Source organism: Plenodomus lingam (genome assembly GCF_022343315.1).
Source record: "Plenodomus lingam strain CAN1 chromosome Unknown contig_3, whole genome shotgun sequence".
NCBI classification, from domain to species: Eukaryota; Fungi; Ascomycota; class Dothideomycetes; order Pleosporales; family Leptosphaeriaceae; genus Plenodomus; species Plenodomus lingam.
In genome coordinates, this window is record NW_027093944.1 from 2,822,958 (window position 1) to 2,846,720 (window position 23,763).

At 43.5% G+C, this 23,763-nt stretch overlaps 6 protein-coding genes across 6 annotated transcripts; 2 read left to right on the forward strand and 4 right to left on the reverse strand.

The window, feature by feature from the left end:
• Window positions 1–2,997: 2,997 nt before the first annotated feature.
• Window positions 2,998–4,347, reverse strand: IAQ61_008283 (uncharacterized protein; the record flags this gene model as incomplete). Its single annotated transcript, XM_003840198.1, has 1 exon — window positions 2,998–4,347. The coding sequence occupies one exon, from the start codon at window positions 4,345–4,347 to the stop codon at window positions 2,998–3,000; it is 1,350 nt and encodes a 449-aa protein (XP_003840246.1).
• A 609-nt stretch (window positions 4,348–4,956) lies between these two features.
• IAQ61_008284 (uncharacterized protein) lies at window positions 4,957–5,458 on the forward strand (the record flags this gene model as incomplete). The annotated part of the gene is made up of 2 exons (XM_003840197.1): window positions 4,957–5,297; window positions 5,359–5,458. The coding sequence occupies 2 exons, from the start codon at window positions 4,957–4,959 to the stop codon at window positions 5,456–5,458; spliced, it is 441 nt and encodes a 146-aa protein (XP_003840245.1).
• Window positions 5,459–6,107: 649 nt separating this feature from the next.
• On the forward strand, window positions 6,108–7,443 carry IAQ61_008285 (uncharacterized protein; the record flags this gene model as incomplete). The annotated part of the gene is made up of 3 exons (XM_066097934.1): window positions 6,108–6,175; window positions 6,498–6,656; window positions 7,102–7,443. Exons 1-3 carry the CDS (start codon window positions 6,119–6,121, stop codon window positions 7,441–7,443), a joined length of 558 nt encoding a protein of 185 aa, XP_065952431.1. The 5' UTR covers window positions 6,108–6,118.
• Window positions 7,444–10,864: 3,421 nt separating this feature from the next.
• On the reverse strand, window positions 10,865–12,663 carry IAQ61_008286 (uncharacterized protein; the record flags this gene model as incomplete). Its single annotated transcript, XM_066097935.1, has 2 exons — window positions 10,865–12,354; window positions 12,399–12,663. The coding sequence occupies 2 exons, from the start codon at window positions 12,661–12,663 to the stop codon at window positions 10,865–10,867; spliced, it is 1,755 nt and encodes a 584-aa protein (XP_065952432.1).
• Window positions 12,664–13,362: 699 nt separating this feature from the next.
• Window positions 13,363–16,846, reverse strand: IAQ61_008287 (uncharacterized protein; the record flags this gene model as incomplete). The annotated part of the gene is made up of 2 exons (XM_066097936.1): window positions 16,396–16,846; window positions 13,363–16,312 (listed from the first exon to the last, which is right to left on the reverse strand). Exons 1-2 carry the CDS (start codon window positions 16,608–16,610, stop codon window positions 13,363–13,365), a joined length of 3,165 nt encoding a protein of 1,054 aa, XP_065952433.1. The 5' UTR covers window positions 16,611–16,846.
• Window positions 16,847–17,589: 743 nt separating this feature from the next.
• Window positions 17,590–19,188, reverse strand: IAQ61_008288 (uncharacterized protein; the record flags this gene model as incomplete). Its single annotated transcript, XM_066097937.1, has 4 exons — window positions 17,590–18,163; window positions 18,245–18,260; window positions 18,458–18,483; window positions 19,178–19,188. 4 exons carry the CDS (start codon window positions 19,186–19,188, stop codon window positions 17,590–17,592), a joined length of 627 nt encoding a protein of 208 aa, XP_065952434.1.
• Between the last annotated feature and the right edge of the window lie 4,575 nt (window positions 19,189–23,763).

Sequence of the window (23,763 nt, forward strand, 5' to 3'; positions counted from 1 at the left end):
TAGGTTTAGAATATATTTACTTACGTAAGAGGAGGTTAGTAAGCTAAAAGTATTCCTCTGCTATTAATGCCTGTAGTAATTTACTTAGATATAAAGAGGTAGTATTATCTAGCTCTCTTTTATATGCTTTGTAAATACTTCTTTATAGATATACTTAATAAAATCTTATACAAGATTAAAGTTGCTAGCGCTAGTTACGCTTGTAGGGATTAATTAACTAGAGATAGCGCCTAAGTCCTAGAAACAAGTTAGAAACACGTTACGAACATGTTGTAGTACGCTGTGAAACTTGCCTATTATCTACTTGTTACACATATTAATAGTAGTCCTATAGAATCCCTATAAGTAAATATACCTCTATAATACTTATCTTTTTATAAGTGCTTTACACTTCTAAAAGAAGTTAGTAATAGCAACTTAATACATCTTAGTTATGTCCTTATCTATAATAATTTAGCTAAGTATAATAACTGCAACGTGTTAGAAATATGTTATAAACCTGTTCTTAATGCGTACGCTTCTTTTCCTATAGATAGAAGATTACTATTAGAATCTCTGCCTATGCCCTATATAACCTCTTATATAACATATCTATCTAGAACGTGTCTTAATCTAATAGAATTAATGCCTACTCTTTAAAAAGGTAAATAATTAAGTTGCCTAAGCTTAATATAAAGATTTGCTGTATATACGCCTATAGTAACGTGTTAGCAACGTGTTCTAAACCTGTTCTCTTACACCACGTATAGTTTTAGGATCCTAATGCTTTGTCCTCTACTTATAGTATACTCCTCTAAGGCTACTCTTAAATAGGAACTATAGAAGCTTTTTACACTTTATAATACGCAAGATTTTATCTTTATTTGCAAAGCTAATATGTATTTCTTTAATAGAATAGAAACCTTTAAGTTAGAGATAGGTTTAGAGCTAGGTTAAGTTTAGGAACTAGGCTATAACAAGTTAGGAACACATTTATAACAGGTTATAAATAACTTACATTGCGTAAGCTATAGAGTAAGCATAGGCTACAACACCTTTACTACTTCCTTAATATTACTATTAGATAGTATTAAGGGAGGAGGAGGTATATATGTATGTATACTAAAAGAAATAATAGTAAAAAAAGGTATTGCTACTATATCTATTAGTATAATTACTTAGAAGGTAACTTTACACAGGATTTTAAATAGAGATCCTTGCCCTTATAGATAATTAACGCCTAGAACATGTTAGGAACGTGTTAGGAATAGGTTGCAATATACCTACCACACTTCTTTATCTAGCTTAACTATAGCTTAACTATAGAATATAAAGCAGGACTACTAGAAAGATTTAATATCTCCCTAGTTAGAAGACCTTGTAGATATGTAGAGTCTACCTCTAGTAGTACCTAACTAAAATAATGTTTTTTCCTAGTAGCAGATATTAGGCTGTAGTTCTAATAGCTAATGTATAGTTAAGCCTATTCTACAATTTGCTAACTTATTATTAACACGTTTTAAATATATTTAAGTTTTACTCCCTACCTAATTTACTGTAGTCCTTATTATAGGATAACAAGACACCTAGTAGTCCTTACAAATCCTTAAAGAGAAGCGCTTAATAAGGCTATAATAATAGCTTCTTATTTGTAGTTCTCTTTATAGAATTTTCTTAGGTATTATACTTTTTAAGGTTTAGATCTAATTATACAATGCGTTATTAATAACGTGATAAGAACACGTTTATAACGTGTTCTTAAGATACTTACACGCTTTTACCCTAGAGTATTAGTATTTATACTAGCTTACTAGCTAGCTATTAAAGAATAGTAAAGTTATAGGCCTGTTAAGATAGACAGACTAGCGGGAGTATTATACCTACTAGAATTAGAACAATTTAAGAACGTGTTCTTAACATGTTACCTGTGTAGCCTATATAAGCACCTCTTCTCTTATTAGGTAAGAGCTATCTTTATATTGCTAAACTAGTATTATATACCTATACCCTTAGCTATATAATTAAGGGTATGCTAGGAGAATAGCTGCATGCTTAATAATTGCTAGTGTAAGTAGTGGTCCTTAACTATTACTATAAGTAAGGTATACATTGTGCCCCTATAACGTGTTACTAACCTGTTCTAAACTTGTTCTATTTACTTTTACTTACTTCCTTAACGCTACTACTACTATCCTCCTCTAGCACTTTATACAGTTGCCTAAATTTATCTCTAATATTACTATCTAGTTTAGATACATTATCTAGTACTGCTATACTAAACTCTAGTATAGTATTTAAGAACGCCTATATATTATTAAGAATAGGTTTAGAACATGTTTAAAAAAAATAGTAATAAAAACTACGTTTACTTGCTTAAATTACCCTAATTTATACTTAACTATAGGCTAGTTTATATAACCATAAAAATTTGCCGCTGTGACGTGGACTTGAACCTACAGGGATATTCTAACCACTCGGAGTAAAGCCCAAGTCGCCCGACGCTAAATCCATGGTCATATGACATGCCACCACTGGCGTAAGTACACAAACAGGATAGCGCATCGCCCAGTCTGGACAACTGCGGAGAGCGAAACAGCCTTGTTCGTTAATGGAGAGCGTAGAGAGAGGGAAGAGGGAGAGAGAAACACACACACACACACACACACAGAGAGAGAGAGAGGGGGGGGGGAGGGGAGAGGGAGAGAGAGAGAAAGAGAGAGAGAGAGAGACTCGAGAGCAGATGTGTGGTCACTGCCACAATGCCCAATGCTGGGCAACGTGTCAGCCCTAGATATCAACGTTACTGGGTAAGAGTTGATGCACCCGCTAAGCATCATGGTCAACGTCTGTCTTGGAGACCCCGGCTCATGTTCACATGCATTACCTTTGTCTGTGCTATGCAATACCACACAGCACCTACCCAGTAAGCAAACACAATCACGCAATCATGGGGGCACATCTCAAATAGGAACAAGAGTATCTATTGTACATTGCAATCGCGAGCCGACCTACTTGGACCTACTTGGACCTACCGCGGGATTCCCAATGCGGCCGCTTGTGCTTGCGTTTCCCTTTGCCAAACCCTTGATCATCATCTTCCGTCTGTGTCGCCGATTCCTCTCCCCTCCCCTTGGGCGCCTTTGTGTAGTAACGTTTGGTAGGTTCGAGAGGAGGTAGCATGCCGTCGCTCTCCTTCCTATTTTTCTCCCACTGCTCATGTGCCCGTCGAATTTCCCGTATGTCGGCTGGGTCGAGGTTCTTGTACCCTTCGAGTGCCTCTTTTGCTAACGACGACTCTTCCCCTTCAGAGAACCATGCGGCCACGCCTTTCCTATCTCTGGTATACCCCGCCATTGCCTGCGCCTTGGGCAATCCAGAGTCGGGAGAATAGTCCGTCAGTCCCTCGTCCGCTAGCTGCTGTCGCATGAATTTAGGCAGCTGAGACTGCCTGCCCAAGGATGTCGACTTTTGTACACCCTTCTTCACCTTCCACAGCCGTTCATTCAAGTCCACGGTAGGCATGACATTGGCCGCCAAAGAGATGACAAACTGTACAATGTAGCCATCTGTGACCGGGTCAATCAGAAACATAGCCCCCTTGGGCATGGACTTGAGGATGAAGTCTGGCCGTAGATGTGGCCAGTGATCGTGCATCCACCGCCAGTTCTCTATAGGCCCAGCTTTCTGCTTCTCCATCTTGTTCGTGCTGCCTCGGAGGCGAATGCGGAATTCGACAGGCGAGCCAGCCTCGATGAATTGGTAGGCGCGGTCCATGCAGATTTTAAAGTACGCAGACGGGCTGCTCAAGCGTACCATGACGCACTTGAGCTCGCCTAATTGCTTCCCCCTGGTCGGGCGGAGAGTGATCTCTTTGGAGCCTTGCTTGATACACGAGTATGGCTCCATAACGGCGTAATTTCGATATTCCTGGGCCTTGTCCTCCGTCCGTAACCGCTCCAAGTTGTCGCCCACGGCCTTGCCTATGTTGTGTGCGAGATAGAGCATCTTCCCAGGCTGCACATGCTCATCGTAGAGTTCCTGCAGGGAGAGGTCTGCAGCGACCACAGTCTGGTTCTGATCACTCTTCACCAGGTTCACCTTGTGCGTTGAACGACTCAGTCCTGCAACCTCATACGGAGAGAATGTCAACAGCTTGTGCTGTCCGAGCAATGTCTTCGATCGGGCAGTCTTGTAGAGATGTAGAGCACGACATGGAGAGAGGAGCGACGGCGTAGGCGTGACCCGACGAGTGGCCGAGGGGGCGCTTGGCGGGCGAAACACGGATTGAAAAGTGCAAAGAGAGACTCGGACGGGTGGAAGCAAGAGCGATCGAAATTCGACGGTACTTGTGCGCAGTTTGGGTGGCATGGCTGCTGTGAAGGGAGATTGATGTATATGCGGTTTTGTGTCGATGGAAATTCTCTCCAAATCGTTCCGAAGCCTGACTCGTTGAGCGCCCAGACAACGCGTCCTCCTGACTCGACGCGTCCCGCTCCTGGAAGCTGACCTCTACTCCTCCTCCTCTCCACTCGCTGTGCCACGCCTCACGCTTCCCTCGTTCTACCTTAAAAAAAAACTCCTTGATCCGTAATGAGACTATCTAGACCAAATATTGGGTTTGCAAGGCAGGAGTATGTGCACTATGCAGGGGTAAATGCGAGGATGGTTTGTACAGGCAATCATCTGGCTCACATGGCATTTCGTTAATACCCCATGCTGTCGTTGAACCCAAACGATGAACATGAGGATCGTATTGCGCCATGTACGATTGCAGAATTCACTAGATACGGGACTACTCTTTGATTTGACAGTCAAAATGGTCTTTAAAACGAGCTTTGCCGATTGGTTGCATCGTGGCCATAGATCCAACACACAAACGTCAAACGTCAGAACAGCGTTGTCAATCATCTACTTAAGCTACAAAATACCCCGATGTGTCATTCCACTATAGATTCTAATTTCTTGGGCCCTGAAATCATGCAGATTAGATTGGTCATCACGGCACTCATCTCCCTCAGTAGCAGTCTTCCCTTCCAAGGCGTCACGCGTGACTTGTGGGCTTGTTCACAAGGCGGGAACGCAGGTGCCTATTACACTTGCCCAGCCCCAGACTTCCAGCGCACCGCTACCACTGAATGTGGATACTTCAAGCCTGGGGGCTGGCGTCGCCCTTGTAGGAACTGGGGTCCAAACGCTGCAGATCGTCCCAGATCCATTGGCCCAGATGTCGGTGGCTCTTGTTTGTTCTATAAGACGCTCGACTGTAGTGGTGAGCCGGTTGTACCGATCGAAAGGCCAGCGAGCTCAAGAGGGAGAAGGTAAGTTACTTTAGATGTGGGTTGAAGTTGAGAGTGAGAGAGAGGTGCTGATGGCACAAAGGCTTTATTGTCCTGGTATCATGAATACCCAGGGAGCAGAGTGGTTCGGGAGCATGATCTGTACTGTTCCGCTACAGAACTGGCATCATCCCGATGAATGAACTTATCATTTCTTGGAGGGACCATAGAGACTCAGCTAAAGATGATCATAGATAGGACAGATCTGCTGGTTTACACGGGACATCCGGTGGTTACATCTTCAGTACTGAGATAGAGGTAGTCGTCAATAGTTACCGTGAACTCTCGGCAGTCATTTTTGTACCCGAATACAAAGATATTTTGAAAACTTTTGCTTTTTTTATCTCGAATGAAGCTATCACCATGTTGCATGAGTACGACACCTTGATTACATTCACAATCTGAAATCGCCATAGACTACACAAGAGTTGAAAGAAGTGTTTCTCAAAAGACTTTGGCTGTCTCATCGCCTCAGTCTTTGTCACACCTTTTCATCTGCGTGGTATTATGCAATCAAAGTTTTTTCAGTGCTTCCGAATCACCCAGCCCTGACATCCATGTAGTACTAGGATGTGGAACTAATCACAAATTCAGGCGATTGGACTGTTTTGATTCACGTCATATTCGCTGATGGGTAGTGTTGAGTTTTGTTGCTCTTCTTCACACGATTTTTGATGTGACGCGACCAACAAGTGGTAATGCCGATGCGCACTTGAATCTGAAAAGGATCATGAAATCGAGGATAGAATCAAACATTACTTTTAAAGGATTGCTTGCGTCTTCTGAGTACAGTGCCTTTCGGTATGGCAATCATATTCCCTTGTGGATTAAGTGCACGAAAGCAGCCCAAGCACGTACTGGTATGTCTGTACACGACGGAAGAATGCGCAACACGTACTCGTAGAGACTGGATATTCAGGAATCAGCCATGCATCTGGGCTACCAAATATTCTTTGTCTTGATTCTAAACGACTCTCATTGTGCGACGGATGGCCAACCTGCTGGTGTTCTTCACCATGCTCGAAACTGGCACTACCTAACCCTGTGACTGACCGCCAAGCAACGACTTTTACGACTTTGATGCAACCCTCAGTTTATTGACCCCAATCCTAGTATCTACTTTCTTTTCTCGAAGAGCCATTCGTGTTAAAGCAAGCCAGCTACTATTATGACCAATAGTAGAAAACAAAGCTCAGTACCTGCGTTCTCATCAAGTTTTTGAACGTCATGCCAACGAGGTATAGGAATTTGGGTCACCCAGACAAAGCGAATGTTGCTAGTATCTGGATAGGTATTATAAGATATTACAAGAATTTAGGTAGTTTCTACATGATGTCTGATGTGGCAATCGGGAATGGTGCAGGCACAATGAGAAGTGGGTGACGAGATAATATGCTTTTCGTAGATGTTTGAAACATACTTTAGGGATCAATCAGCGCTCCTTGTGTGCTTGTGTAACCAGCAAATGATTGATTGGTCCGCGCTGATACTGCCGCTATAGCATACGTGTTTATGGTAAGTTGAATTTATGTTTGTGAAGTCACACGCTTCCACGAATCATGCATGCGTTCAGCCAAGTCAAACACCCTAATCAATCATTGATTGCACCAAAACGTAGTAGACGGTTCCTAGCCAGTCTGCTGACTGTTAATACCAGTGATATTTTGATTCTGAGCTATCCCAAACGCCACTGCAAAAGTGCTGAGTACACCGATGTAACCTCAGATATAACCTCATCAGTATCATCCTCCACTTACCCCTGACACGGTTGTCAATGTCTTCCAAGATTATTCCACCCACGACCTTTTTGAAGACAATCACCTCAATCTCTCCTAAGTGCCCTCGCCTCCCCGACTATGTTAGCCAATATCACTCCGCACTTGACATTTCACATGGTCCTCTTCGTACGACTTCTGACGGCAATCTCATCGTCGAAGAGTCAGGCGACTGGGTTCTCCTCGACACGCCACCACATGATCGTCAAAACCACGAGATTAAGGTGTCGAGAAGAAACATACCAGCTATCGACCTTCCCGAAGCAAAGAATGGTGCAACAGGCTTGGAAGATGCGCGAAGTCGAGATCGGGCGCGGAGAATCATCAAAGACCGTGGTCTGGTCCTCGCGTGATGCAGACTGGAGTGGTCTGAAAACATGGAAACAGTATTGTGGAGGATTCAAACAGGCTATTTGCAACGGATGAAAGTGAAGTCAAGATCGCTGATGGTGCATTCCTCGGCAAGATCAACTAGCATTTGGGTTGGCATCAGGTCATGAAACACTTTAAGTTAGGGCAATTGAACATACCAGTAATTAAAAAATTCTACATTCATCGCTGAATTCAAGCATTCGCAAGGTAATTACAGTCGCTAGTCATATTGATATTCACATCTTGAAACAAATCCATCATGTAGCGTAGGAATGAAGTACTTTGAACCGCACGAAAGTCATTGGTACATCATTGTGATGAATGGTCCCATTCAATAGATCTCAGTATTCCTTTATTCCGCTGTAATATGATGGATCTCGCTAATATAACAGAACTCGAAAATCTGGAATGTTTGTCTTTTGCACTGATGGTATTGATGTGGCGCGAATAATTCAAGAGCATTAACCCTGTATTCCATGGTATATTAAAGATGAATGGCTTGAAGCCAAATAATTCCCTTAAGATCACTAAGGTATACTCGAAATTTTAGTCTTATCGTGCACACATATTACGAATTCGAGAAGAGCAGCATAAACATATACCTCTAAAGCTTTTAGTTTATAGTAGACATAAGATGCAAATGAGATACTTTTGAAAATACGTCTCCACAACCCCCCTGTACGAAGACTTGTAACGTTTGAAAGATTCCTCAGAACATATATACTTTGAAATACTCCATATCCTTGGGACACTGAAACTTTTAAAGGACCTTCTAGATCAAAGGATATGTGAGCAAAAGAATATGAAAAATAACCAACGTTAACATCTACTCACGCAAGAAATCTCATGCAGAACGATCATGCGACTTTCAAGTAGCTTCCAATAACGCAGTCACCCATGTGCATATGGACAACAAGTTTCTCAATCAGACATAGAACCAGGTCCAAATTGTGTTGTTTGAAAAGCGTCAGGCTTTGTGTGTGAGAACGTTATAGAGAGAAGGAGAATTTATATACCCACAGTGCAGAGCAACCCTCGAATATATCAGGTCATGGTCAAGTGGCGGACGCTTTTTTCTTTCACTTATAAGACCATCATCACAGAACCCCGCTGTTTTAACGCAGCGCTTAGACAATAAGGTCATTGCATTTGAGATTTCAACTTTTGTGGAGGGAGGAATTGAAGGTATTTGCACGCACCTCTGGTATTAATTTGAGAGTTTGGGGAAGGGCTAAAAGTATTTACCGCCTTCATCTTGAGCCAGTGAATCATAGTTTCGAGTGCATTTCTGTTCATCTACAGAATTATATCATCGACTTTAGATGTTTGAGACAGCACAACTAGACCGTCATGCACATGTGTGACCTATGATCTTATTTCCTTTAATTTACTTTTATGGGCAGACGCAAGATGAGAATATCAACGCTTGCGTAAGCATCTTTCGACACAGACAGTCGATGTCAGAGGTTTATTTTATTCATGTAACAAAACCACTACTGGTAGGCTTGAGTGGGAAACGAGAGAAGAAAGGCAGACATTAAGTGGTGGATTTCTATCCGCACGCCGTCCCTCCTCCTGCCAGGTTTCTGCACCATCCTTACAGCCTATGGCGCATGGAAAGATACACGACGCGCTAGGAGTTTCTAGCCAATTCATGAAAGATTCACATGTACTATTCTAGCCCCGAACGTAACCATGGAACAAGGACTATCCCCACTTTACGCTACGCGCGCACCGTCCCGCGGTGTAGTTTTGTCCCCTGCTCTAGTTCGTACAGGCGGATATAGCCTTGGCCTTTGCTAAACAATATCGCTGTCTTAAGGAACGAGTTAGGCAGTGCGTATGCCCAGATCTTGAGGCATAGTTGTATAGGAAAGGTTGGGAAATGGGTGTAAGGTGGGTGTGGACTGAGTTGCTATCGTGGGACGAGAGGGGTGGTGCGGGAGGTACGACATGGCAGACATGTCAACAATCAAGCCAGCTTGATTGATATCAAGCTGGCTTGTCAAGCTGTATACTCAAGCAAGCCAAGCTGAGGTTTAGTAATAAACAATTAATCAAGCTGCGTAAAGTTAGCTTAATTAATAAGCTTAATAAGCTTGATTAGTAACGTGAGGCTGCTAGGTTTGCGGTAGTAGCTATTATTTCTATATCACCTATAGTGCTTACCTTATACCAAGGTGGTGACTACCCACTACTATTAGCGACTCCCCTATCCTAGGCAACTCCTCTATCCCAGGTTGTCTAGGAGACACCTATTTAGGACTAGTAGATGTCTATATCTAGCCACCTTGGCTCTTCGTCCATAGATTCTTTAATTCATACTTTCTTGTTATATTAGTAGCAAGGCCACAATACTTTTTTAGTGTTAAGAGTTAGGTAATAATATAAAAAAATCCTATAACAACGCTATATATATATATATATATATCTATCTATAAAGGGCTTAAAATAAAACTACCACTACTATAATTTAAATACTATCAAAAAAACCTAGCAACTTTAACCTCTATACTACCTATTTATATAGCCTTAAAAACGCTATAACTATTAAGCTTATTAATCAAGCCAATCAAGCCGCCTAATTTTACCTCATTAAGCCAATCTAAGCTGTCTTTTTTGGCCGATAGATCCCCAGCTTGATTGGCTTGATTGTTGACAACTCTGCGACATGGTGATAGAATTCGGAACTTTGATTGAGATGGGCCTCCTACAGCGTAAAGGTATGCATGATCAATTAATTTTCTGGGGAAAGATTAGGCAAGCTTGAAAGAAACAGTATTATGCTAGGGCCTGATATATATATATATATATATATACATCTGACCATGGTAGAGAGATCTCATCGAGGTGTTACGGTGAACAGATGAGGCGATGGGGGAGGAGGGATAGGAAGATGATGGTCACGCATGCTTATCGCACATTGTTTCTGATTTGGGTACCTGTAAATATAGACAATTACATTATATTTAAGATTCAAAAGCCGTTAAAATGCTTACTCAAAGACGCATGAGTGGGATAGAAAGTGATGCCCAGTGCTCGATGAGTCGCTGATTTTTACTCTGAAACAAACGAAAATATGACTCCAGAGACCCTGAAAACACAAGTCCGAATACCGAAACCAGTCAGAAGTCTGCCTTCAAGCCCTGTATCTGTACTGAATAACCACTAGGGAGTTATTCTTGTTTGGAATCATTCAGAGGCAAAAATACCCGTTGAATGAACGTCCTCATGTTGATATGAGCCATCAAGGTCATTTCATAAGTAGTCTTAAGGACCACAACAAGAGATGTAAGAGCCAAGCGGCACGACTCTTCATCCGGCATTCGTCCCAGGAGGGCCTACCTTATTTCTTGCTCTTCTCCAGTAGAAAGCATCAAGGCGAGAACTTATCACCAAACCTCATATCTGCAAAGACTTCCTAAAGAGCGGGCCGCGATACGCCGCGAGACCGAGATCGTTATCAAAGCCCATGAATGGTGACATGTAGTCATTCTGCATCAACCGGGCATCACTAGCATTCATCGGGATGCCGGTCTTTATGATTCCTTCCTCGTATAGGCGATTAACAGTGCAGTAGCTGTGGACTCTCATAGGGCCAAGCCGGCGTAGCATGACAGCGTAAACAGCTTTCATGCGCTCAACTTCTTCCCGGCGGCAACAGTATTTAAAGCCGTAGTCGCGTTGGAGGCACGCTGGTGGCTCCACTGCCTGACTCGAATCTACGAATTGTCGCAAGCGCCAGACTGTTGGACGTTTGGTAGGTGTAGTGTTTAGAAAGTCTTCGAGACTGGGGAACACTTCGCGGAATTGCGAGTACTCGTGCATGTCGAACAGTTGCACGAGGCTGTTTGTTTCAAGAGCTTTGACAAGATCGCGGAATATTGCCTCTGTGTTACTGGATTCCTTGAGCATGGTCGCGTATAGTCCGGCCAGATGACGTTCTTTGGCCTCATCCTCGGTGGCCACAAAACCAAATTGATACCAAGCTTCTGATGATACTGGAAGTATGGCGCCACGTAGAACCGTTGCGACTAAGTGTGCAGTTATCTGCTTGCTAATAGGCTCGAGGCGGAGAAGGCTTAGTACGCGTTCACTCTGAGGGAGATACGGTCGGGCGGCTTCCAGAGGGTCATCTTTGTTGACATGGTCTGGCGCAGTGGGACAAGCGAGCTCATAGCGTTTTCGTTGTTTGGCCTTCTCATCCAGAGGGGGGATTCGAGATGATGTAGGCGTGTGAGTGTCCACCAGAAGCTTGGCATTCTTGCTAATACCTGCCTTAGGAGGTAATGTAATAGCGTTGAGGGGTGGCGACGATGGAGAAGGCACGTACGGTGAGACCGCCTTCCGTTGCGGCACAAACTTGCGAGTTGACGAGGGATTTCCTGTGGGGCTCACGAGAGAACCTCTCTTGGGTGGCAGTGTAGGAGTCAGGTAGAACGTAATCTTCTCAAAAGCCTTGGATGATGTAGCAGCCCGGACCAGTGTACTGTACAGCCTTTCAGGAAAGCCGAGATCGCATATAAGACGATACATCTCATCAGCAAACCTAGAGCTGCCAATTAAACCTCGTAATCTGTCTTGTAGGTGCATGATGACCCGCGTCATCTGCGAGCCAAAGTTTATCAGGGAATTTGTTTCCTTCATGGAGCTGTTGTAAGACCGGACTTTTTGGTAAAGGTATATCAGCTGGTTTCCAAGCTCGCTGTCTATGGTAGAGCTATGGGTGTCTTCGTCGTTGATACCAAACATTCTTGTCACCATGTCATCGTATAGTCCCTGGTTATCTTCGAAAATCCGGGAGATTTCTTCGATGGTGGATTTGCTGTCCTCATAGGTGAAGATAAGGAGCTCGTCCCGCAGCTTCCCACAGGACCGTTGGCTTTCCAAATCTAGGACTGTTAGCAAGATTGTGGCAGACCGATGTGGTTCGTACTTTTGGCAATACAACTCATGGTATTCTCAAGGGTCTCAAGAAACGAACGAATCGTAACCTGTGACTCCTCACTCCTTTTCGTGGCATTTTTTTCGTTGGTAAGAGTGATAAACACAGAGCACTTATTGACCCCCTCTTCAATGCTGACGTCCAAACGCAGTAAACGTCCAAGCCTTGCAGCAAACCTTAGCTTTAGACTTTGTGGCGTTTGAAGGCCCGCCATTGGCGTTATTCCCATTGCATCGTCGATAAGATCTTGCTCCATTGTCTTAGCTTGAACTGCCAGAATGCCTTGAAATCAATATCGGAGTGATAGGCCGAGTAGGCGTTGTGTTGATCTAGAAGAGATGGAGGTTTGGGAGCCGACGTCAAACTATACCGCAATAGAGATGAGAAGGGAGTGAATGAAAGTGCCCTCCTACGCAGCCTTTATGAGTTAGTAGTTGGAATGCGGTCACGACCTGAGGTGCTTTACCATCTGTCGTTTGCAACGTGAGCAAACCAAGGTGAGAGACGGCGAGAAATTATTGAGGAGTAAAAGGATAGCGGAGTAGCCATACGGTAGAGCGTGTGACTGCTAGATTGGGCGGTGCGTTGTTGTCGAGCGTTTGATTAGGAAATACTGTTGTAGAGGCGCGCAGCAGCAGTGACAAACGGCAGGTGAGATGAGAGGGGCGATTATTTTCGAAAAAATGAATGCGTGTAAAGGCACGGCAAAGAAGAACAATCTACACCAGCAACGGCTACTGCCTGACGAAGTGATGCAATAGGATTTGCTTATATTAACCACGAAGAAAAATGCATAGACACTACTACTACTACATGAAAGAGATGCAACGAGATGTTATACAACACCAATATACTTTTGCACGTCGTCACAATTCTTCACTCTACAGGTACGAGGCTCCCATCCCTCTTGATCCTCTTCTGACCCTAACACATAACACCATATAAATGCAATCCCTCACCCCCCAAACCCAAAGACCTCTGCAACACTAAGCAGACTCATTCTCGCCCCCCAGAAACTCACCAAAATCCCCACAACCTCCACAGACAATAACGCTACACTACCCACCATCCATCTTGGGCTAAAAATGCGATAAAGCATCAGATGCCTCCTCAGATGCGCCGCCCAAAGCGTCGTTGCAAGATTGACCGTCGCATAGAACAATACATGCGTCGCCAATCCTTTTGCCAACGTGCTCAAGAGAGCCTTGCGCTGCGGCTGAACCTTCCACAAGACCAAACCAGGTACGGCAACTGCACACAAAATCTGCGCACCAAAGGTGTTGAGCAGCACGACGATGGGTGTCCATGGATAGCGGATAGCGGCAAGAGGAATAAATGCAGATTCCCACTGTATACTCGCGAGCGTGGCCTGGTGACCCGTCTTGAAGAAGTGGAAAGAGCCGAGTAGACCAAGGGTGACGGGGCCAATGGAAGATTGGCGCAGATTATTCGTATCGATTATCTCGAATAGACTGAAAATTTGCCAGACGAGGATACCAATGGCACCGGCACCGACGGGCTTCTGCAAGACGGCAATGGCGAGATACCATATTGTCACGAGGAGCGCATACCGACTGCCGTGTGCATTTGCGTAGCCAAGAATTGTAATCTTCTCCTTGGGGACACCGTTCACGTCAGCAGAATCGTTGATTATGATGTTGAGGAGCGGCTGGGACCAGTTATACAGCGCGTAACCAAAGCCAAGGGCAAGCAGGAGTACGACTTGCGCGAGGAAGCGTTTAGTGATGCGGAGTATGCTCTCCCAGCCGGGAAGCCAGTCGCCATCGTCGGCGGCGTCGAGGGTCCAATATACGGCGGAGAGCATCAGACCTGCGCGAAGGGCGATGCCTATCCAGAGGGTAGCATTGTGCTGATAGGATTTTGTGCCTTCGTAGTAGGATTTGATCAAGGTGGGCATCAGGAGGGCACATGCGGCAGGGATCAAGAGTTGCCAGGGCGCGGAGGTGGTAGAGAGGGCCGAGGCATAGTAGGTCGATTTACAGTACGGCATTTGTTCCTCTCTACAGAGACGCGAGAAGCTGGCTACACGGAGGAGGACTGTAAAGAGAATGGAGTGGTAGATGCCTAGGGTTCGGTCGGCGATGCGCTTTTGACGAAAGGAGGAGATGATGGCTAGGACGCCAAAAGTCGTCAAGAAATGCAATAGAATTTCATCCTCCCAGATGGTGAATGAGTTGGCTGCGAAGCCTGCGGACAGGGCCAGAGTAAAGAGGAGACTTGTCCAGCCCCAAATGCTGACGGGAATAGGCGACATTAGGCGATTCCGCAGAGACCAGAAGGTAGAGCTAGAGCCGATGATGCCAGAGGAAGCGGATGTCACAATCATAATATGCTGTCTAGAGTCCTGTGATGAGAAAATAGTTGCACCGAGCCCCACGAAAGCCCCCAAGGCTAATCCAATAGCTCCACGAGTGAAGAAGATTGGGGTCATGATAGCACGATCGCCGTTCAGTACTCTTGCGTAGAGCGCAAGCATCACAACACTAGAAGCAAGAATAGTGACGCCACTAATCATTCGTGGTATGTCGAATCTTGCCCAAAGATCGCGACAGATACGAAGAGTATCGCGTTGATAGTCAGAAAAGGCATTGTATGCCTTTCGCATGGGCTCACTACTCGACTTGGAGTTCCTAGTAACACTCCAAGCAGTGTTGGCAGCAGTCCAGAACGATAGGGAGGTTGATCTGGAGCTCTCGTCGAGACCTCTGGCTTGAGCATACTCATGCTGGTATCGATGAATCTGTGCGCCAGTGAGACGGTTAATGATTGCCAAATTCTCGTAGTCGTTGCCCTTTTGGCCGACAAAAGCCTCCTCGATGGGTCTTCCCAAGTTGTTGAAAGGGATCGGTAGCCCCATGAGTAGGGAGAGCGTGGGGACGAGGTCAATCTGTGCGACAGGCCTCGTCTTCGCATGAGCAGGGGGCGTGGCAAAGGCGGGCTCAGTTCGTCCAAAAATGGCTTTTTTCGAGTACATCCAAAGCGCAGCTTGAATCTCATCGTCTGATTCACCTCCGTGGTCGCCCTTTGCATCCATGCCGTGATCTCCCATGACAACCAACAGCGTGTCATCATCAATTTCCCGAATCATTCGTCGAAATACATCGTTCATCTGAGCTAGCTTGGCCGTCATTGCGGGATGGTCGGGTCCATAGCGATGCCCAGCATGGTCGACCCCCAAGTAATGGGCGAAAATAACGTCCCACTTGCTTACGTTCTGCGCCTCCAAGAGCGGAAAGACGTGTTCTGTGACGCCATTGTCTACCGTGTGCAAGTCCCAGACGTTGAAGGAGTCGTATGCGTGCGTGAGATTGGATTCGAAATAATTTGGGAAAAGTGCGTGCCAAGTATCGTCACCAAGATGGACCATGCGCTTGCCAGCGTTCTTCAATTGCCCGACCAGGTTGTCTTCCTCAATCGCCGTACCTGCAAAGTTGCTTCCTGCATCAATAAAAGTGGGCAGTGTGCCGGTGGTAAGGCCCTTCAGTCGCTGAAGGGTCGTTGTCGGGGGATCCGCAATGAAGGGCAGGAGGAAAGCATGGTTTGGCTGGCTCTTGGCAGTCTCATACAAGACCGGAATGGCATTGTGGAAGTGGCGGGGCACCATGGGAGGTGCATGTGAGGGATTGGCCGCAGCGGCAGCGAGATCGGTGGGCTCGAATTGGGCAGCGAAAGGTACGGTGAAGTCATATCTCAAGGCGTCTACGATGATGACAATGGCTTTATCAAACGTTTTGGGATGCCAGCACCCCTTGACCGCATCACCAGGTGTATAGGACTTTGTCAAGTCGATTGGGGGTGAGGCGCATTCAGATTTGTGGTCGAGAACGAGACGCGTAAGGAGGAAACCGCTCGTAAAGAGGTAGATGCCGGCGACATGAAGCACTCTTTATACCATTAGCCATGTCATGGGATCTTCACTTTCACGGTTCCGCGGCCAAAAAGCCGAGGATGGGATGCAAACACGTACAAAACAAATAGAAAGAAGCCAACCATTAGCCCGTGCGCCGCCTTGAAGTGCACCTGTGCGATCTTCTTCGCCTTGTCCTGATCAATTGCCTTGGCGGGTTGATTCTGCGCCTGTGTCTGCGCCTGTTGTTGCGGCCGTTGCTTTGCTGCGCTTGCTCCTTTCTGGCTTCGCATGTCAGAGAGCGGAGTGAAGACCTGGCCAGCGTTCACGTCCATGATGACGACGAGTCGACACTGTGTCCAACGAAGAGGAGAAGGGCGACACAGGAGCCCAGGAGATTTTGGGTAATAGGTATTACAGGGGGCTCAATGGGCCTTGGGTAGCGAAAGTAGCCATTTCAAAAAAGGTCGATGCGGAGTTGGCGGAGGTGAGGTCGCAAACAACGCGCCTATGGATCATGGTTTGGCCGAGACGACCGATGATCTGCCCGAGCCCATGGAGGTGCTCCAACGATACCGTGTGCCCCATCCATGATGAATATCTAGGTCGGGTACCTGTACCGGTAACCTAGCTATGTGCCTATTGCGCACTAGTTTGCAAAGGAAAATTCATTAGTGGGTTCATTAGTGGAGCGCATTGCGCAATGGTTTGCAAAGGGCATTCATTTCTTTCATTTGCTACTCTACTCTACTGTTGGTGCTAGTGGTAGGTACACAAGGAGGAATCTCACGAGGAAAAGGCAGGCAGAGAGTAGAATGAGGATGGATGAGCACAGTGCTTGACGAATTTTGCCTGTATTGCTTGGCTTTGTCTTCTGAAGCTGGTATGGGCACCAGCTGCAGTCGGTCGAGAGAAAGAAGTAAATTGGCATATCATACATTAGGGAATAAAATCGGGGTATGTAAGAGGACATAACCTCGGCGGAGCAGAGTAAGACATGGTCCCAATGCATACCAAGTGAGACTATGAGCCCCCATTGGTGGCCAAGATCCAACTCGCCAGAAATATACAAAGTGGCTGCCTCCCTCGTCACAACCTCAGGCTCGCGGAGTGCAGGGTTCGCAGAGGAAGGAAAAGACAGGTGACGGTCAGCAGGCCAAGTATAGCCAGTATAGCGGTCATGAGAGAATAAGGGAGGTCGTAGCCAGGTGGCTGGGAGAGGGCCCCCTGCGTGGGTGCCAGACGCATGTTTTCATCATCACCCTGGCCTCATGGATTGGGTTTTTTTTTGCGATTCCTCGTGCGGACCTGCGTTTACGCGTAGTCTTTGTCGTTTTTCTCCTTCAAGCCGCCGATGCGATCGAGATCAAGGGAATCGAAACGGTCCGAGGCGTCACACTGGTAGGGCGGAAGTTGGTCCTCGTTGACGGGTTCGAGACCGACGCTGTGCTCTCCCACACGCACCACAACGACGCGTCCTGATTGTGGCCTGCCAGCCTCGTCGACCTCGTCGGGGAAGGTGATGCGGATCTCGGGCACGGGGCTGGTGGGTGTGCTCGCCATGAGGCCCTCCTTCTCCGAGTAGACGACGACCGACTTGCGATCCGTGGTGATTGTGAGACGGCTGTGGCGCGACTGCGACTCGTCGTAGTGGGGAAGTTGTGCGTCTTCGACTTGTTTCCTGGCTCGGCGCATGCCGCGGAGAAAGAGGAGGGCGCCGAGGAGGCCCAAGCCAAGGAGGGCCAGCATCAGCAATGAGATGAGGAGGGCAACGTGGGTTGTGTTGAGGCCATTTTCTGCCCCACGTGCGGCGAGTTGCTTGATGTTCATCCTATTGGCAAAGCGGGTAGGGAGAGGGAGGGGTTTTTGTTTTGTTTTGTTTTGTTTCCTGTTGGATTGGATGGATGATGGTAATGGCGTCGTTAGGGGCGTATAGTATCAGGGAGTTTTTTGGGGGGTGCAACTGTACGTGGCAGGTACCAAGGCTGTGTGCTTGTTAGTCTGGATTGGATGCATGGTGTTTTGGCTTCGGTGTGTTGCATCGCCCTTTGTTGTTTTCGTTGTTGTGGTTTTGGGTGTGGTTGTTTGTGCGATGGGGTGTTTTGCATTATGGGATCGTCCGCTCGGCGGAATGTACGGGCTCACAGGGTCACAAAGCGGATTGCACGGGAAACACACACACCTTTTCTTTGGGCGGTACCGGTAGGGCTTTGCGGAGGAAGCAAGTGACACAAGCGTATGCAAAGAGCGAACACGAATACCGCTGAATGAGTGAAGCGATGATCCGTAAGGGAAAGGAACCAAGGATGGACAGTAAGTCGTGAAGAGGAGTGGGAGGAGCAAGTGCACGGCGGAAGCAAAGCAAGGAGAGAAGGGAGGGAAGGTGTTGAAGGGGAGGGGGGGCCTTGCCGGGGGTGTTGAGTTGACATGGGCAGGCCACCCCTACCTACACACACACACACACACATACACACATGTATACCGTAAAATACCTTAGCCATAACACAGACACACATGTACTCTACACGCCATACACACAAACAGACAGGGTGCCGTACCTAGCCTAGTAGCTACCCAAGGCTATAAGAATAGGTAACTATGCAATATTACATGGTAAGTTACAAGATACATTACATACATACACACTCCACTTGGCAAGGCGCGGGGGGGGATTTTAGCCTGCGATCCGATCGACCAATGCAGGTACTGCTCTTTACATGCCAAGGAGGCAGTCGCAGTCCAGGCCAGGCCAATCAGGCCAATCAGACCCGTGATGCCAGCACACTGCAGACGCTAAGCCTCATGGGGACAATTAGCCGCCCGCAATTTCAATCTTCCCTCCCGAGCTCTGCCTTGACCTTGCCACCGGCTCTCCCACTATGTACTTATGTACTCCTCCTACCTATAGTACATGATACTTGCACCCCCCCCTCCCTCTCAAGTCTTGCCCCTGTCCACCAGCACCAGATGGCGGCAAAGGCGAGCAGCTCGCAACATCAAGCACAAAAGAGCCGACTGCACAACTACCACTGCACACAGTAGTGTACTACTTCACCCTGTCGCCATCATCTATACGGTAGCTAGTCGAAGAAACGGTGAGTTTCGCCCTGCTATGGGTACTATACCAGGACCTACACAGTACTCACTGTGGAAATTTGGATCACTAAGGTTAGGAATGATTTGGGAGATGGATCATTAGATTGTATCTACTACGATCAGACTTATATATATAGAGCTTTAGCTACCCTTACTAGAAGGTATATAATTAGTAAACCTTCCTTACTAGAGCTCCTATTTTTATTAGGTACTTAGAAGTAAGCTAGCAGTTAATTAGATAGTAGGTTATATAGCACTACGGTAAAAAATTGTTTACTATAGAATGGTACGCTAGGGGTTTACTATATAGGTGTAAACTAACCTTGTGTATACCCGTAAATAGGTTTAAAGTGGTGGTTTACTTTTTTATAGTATAAATATAGTGTGGTTTACTATAGACCTATTAGTAGAGTAAATAAAGTAGTTTACAATAGACCTATTAGTAGAGTATATAAAGTGGTTTATAAAAGATAAAATATAAGTATTAGGTATAGTAATAATAGTATTAGATTTTTTTTAGTATCCTTATATAAACTACTAGTACATTATCGCCTATCCTATCCCTAGGCCTAACCTACCTAATTAATAGCCTATACCCACCTAATTAATAGGCCTAAAACCACCTAATTATTAGCCTATACCTGCGTAATAATTAGCCTATACCCGCGTAATTGTAAGGCTATCTACTACGTACCTTACTTATTTTTAGAAAACTACAGTATAATATAAATTAAATAAGTATATAAGTAGTATAACTGCGTAGTAATTAGTATAAGTTAGTATATCTAATAATAGTCTAGCGTAATATATAGATAATATACTTACCTAATAAATACTAGTATATTATATAGTAATAGTGTTAGTATAAAGAGCCTAGTACTATAAAGCTAGATATAGACCTATTATCTTACTTAACTATAGGTAGTTAGTCTTAGACTATCTGCGTTTATTAATAATATATAGCTTATTACTAGGTTAAAGTTAAGTGCTATATCTATAGTAAACTATAGCTACTCCTATAAGGTTAATAATTATTGTTATTTAAATCTATTTAATACTATTATTATCTTCTATTATCCTCTAAGGTTAGGCTAGTTAGCCTATAGTAGTAGCGGGTTATATCTATTACTATTAAAGTACTCCTACCTATTTAGAGTTATTAGCTAGATCTTAAAATAGGTGTATTACTGTCCTAAAGGAGAGCTAAATATAGTTATTATAATTATTTCTAGCAGCGTAATATATAATAAATATAGTACTCTAGGGGTAGTTACTATCTTTATAATTCCCTAAAACCCTAATAGTATACCTATTTAGAAGTATGTAATAGTTATATATAACTATATCCTAGGCGCGTGTCTATATAGTATATACTATAGTTATAATTATAGTATAAGTGTTATCTAGGATATATCCCTAGTGCGCATCTATACTACTATAAGACTTAGATTTTAGATAGTACTCTTATAGCTAAGTTATAATTATATTTTTATTAATATTATACTCTATACTAAGCCTAAGCTATTACGCGTAGATAATACGCTTATAAGCTAGCATATTCTACTCTAAACTAATATACTTCTAGGAAGGAGAAGTTACTATCTTCTTAATATAACTAATAAGCCTCTCTAAAGACTATTAGGTATAGTATATAGGTGGTCTAAAATCCCTAGTATTAAATATAAGGTAGAGTAGGTAATAGATCTAAATAAAGTAAGATAGTAAATAGTCTACTTTACTATAGTAGTAGAGTAACTTATACTAGCAAATAAAATTCTCTACTAATAGTTCTAACTTGTTAATCTAGTTAATAGTAAACTCCCTCTAGCTTATATAGAAGAGTAGTTTATAGTAGCGTAGGAAGTTATTAGTATATTCCTTCTAAAGATAGACCTATATAGCTAGTGCTCTATAAGTAAGTATAGAAGTCTACTATTTAAATAAAGTCTATATCTTGTATATTATAGTGCTTTATAGGGTAGTGCTAACTTAGGTTAGTACTAAGAAATAGGACTTATAAAGACCTTTATTAATTAAAGCCTAATTAGCGTTAGTAACAAGCTATAGTACAGTCTTGTTATTAAATTTATCCCCTTTCTAGAGTTAGAATAAGGCTTTAGGTATGTTATAGGATATTGCGTGTATAACGTTAATAGGAAAGCTACAAGGAAAGTGTATAGTAGGGAGGTTTAATAGGATAGAGTAGTAGTTAATACTAGTATCTTAGCGTAAGGTAGTATATCTAGAGGCTAGTATATTAGTCTGTTATTTATATATATCTTTAATAGTAGTAGCTAAATTGTTATATATAACTAGGTAAAGGGTATCTCTATTTAGGAAAGAGTATTTGCTAGTTCTCCCCTTAGTTCCTTTATGCAGGCATAGGCAGTAACTCCTTTTTAATATACTAGGCTATTTTATTCCTATAATCTCTGCTATAGCTAGCCTATCTCTAGTTATTAGTATAAGGTGGGCGTAAAGGATAAATTCTTCCTAAGCGTCTACGTTATATATGTGAACTCTAACTACAAGTTAGCGTAATTCCTCTACTATTAGGTATAGCTAAGTATCTGTAAATTTTTTATTAAAAGTACTAGGTATAATAGTAGTAATAAGTGCATTACAGTCGTAATCCTAAATAGATAGGTAAAGGTTTAAGATATATGTTATGGACTAGCCTTAAGGGAGAATGCAATAAGCGTTAATAATAGTATTTAGTATCTTAAAGAAGAGGTAAGCCCTCTGCGCCTTTTTATAGGTGTGCAATGTGTTCGCTTAGTAGTAGTGTTAGACTTAGTCTATCTTGTGTTAGACCTGTAACAATAAGGCAGAATTGCCTGCCTATTGTTCTATGCTAAGTCAGGCCTAATAAAGGCCTAACTTACTGATGTATATAGAGAACAGCTCGCCTATAGTTAGGATAGGCATGTTCTTCTTGTCCTTTTACACAAGACCTATAGGTGTAGGAATCTTATCCTTTTCTATATAGACGCGCACTCCTATATGCCTTTAAGTTGTATAGGATACCTTTTAGATACCCTACCTACCTAAGTTATTATATTATAAGAAGAATATTATCCTAGCTAGTAATAGTATTTAAGAATATCGCACTTATTATTATTTTAAGCTACTAATTTAGTTCTAGTAGCTATCTAACCCTGTAACTCTATAGTTAGAATAGCTATTAGAACTTCTAATAACTAAAGCCTATAGGCTTAGACTTCTAGACCTATAGGTAGTGCTAGATTACCTTTAGAAAAATCGCGTTAGATTGCGTTAAGGTAGAGACCTAGAGACTACTAAAAGCCTAGAGGAATTAGAGGCAAAGCTAATATCCTCCTATAACTAAACCCCCTAAAGAAAAGATTTATTATTCTTATTAACTACAAAATATTAGATAAAGGCAAAGGAAGGGTATCTAGTTTAGCTACGTTTAAAAGCCTATTTACTAATAGAAAGAAATTAGATAAGGAAGACTTAATTAACAACGCCCTCCTTAAAGGACCTACTTCCTATCTATCTCTTAAGGTACCTTATGCTCCTAGGAAATCTTAAAGCAACACCTCTGTTAAAGATAAATACATGTTAACCCTATCTAAAAAGGAGAGGTTAGAGGAATAAGTTAAGTAACTTACTAATTAGTTATATAACACCTCCCTCTATAAGGAGATATAGGGTACTACCTAACCTAGCTAGTCTTTAGCTTCTATATTAAACCCTATAGTATATACTATAAAAGCTAAGAGATAATCTAAAAAGATGCTAAATATCTCTATACTTAGTAATAGTGTAGATCCTACTTTTAGATAATAGTAAGTATCTATTTAGGATAGGCTAGAGATTAATACTAATTACTACCCCTCTTCTAGAGCTTAGATAGCGTTAGTCTAGGGACACTACTTAGGACTAGCAAGAGAATACTTAGAGCCACGTTACCTATCTAATTCCCTAAGTCTTTAATTTTAAAAAGCTAAGGAAATAATTACCCTCCTTTAAACTTACTTTATTACTAGAAATAAGATAGCTAAGAGTTAGACTGTATTTAACTACCTGTATATAACTAATATAGAGACGTTCCCTGCTTTTAAGTTATAATTCTAGAGTCTTACTATTAGAGGAGAAGTACCCTAATTAGAGTAGTATTACTACCTCTAGATAAAGATTACACCTTCCCTAAGGATGCTAAATCTTGCTTTCTAATAGAATTAGCACAATAATTTTAAGACTATAGTAGATTATCTTACTGCTTTTAATATAGAACGCTACTTATACCCTACCTTATCTGCTCCTACCTAGACTACTCTATTATCTAGAAAAGGACTAACCCCCTTCTAACACTCTAGAAACTAGTCCTATTTAGACGCTAATTAGAAACCCTATAATAGACCTTTA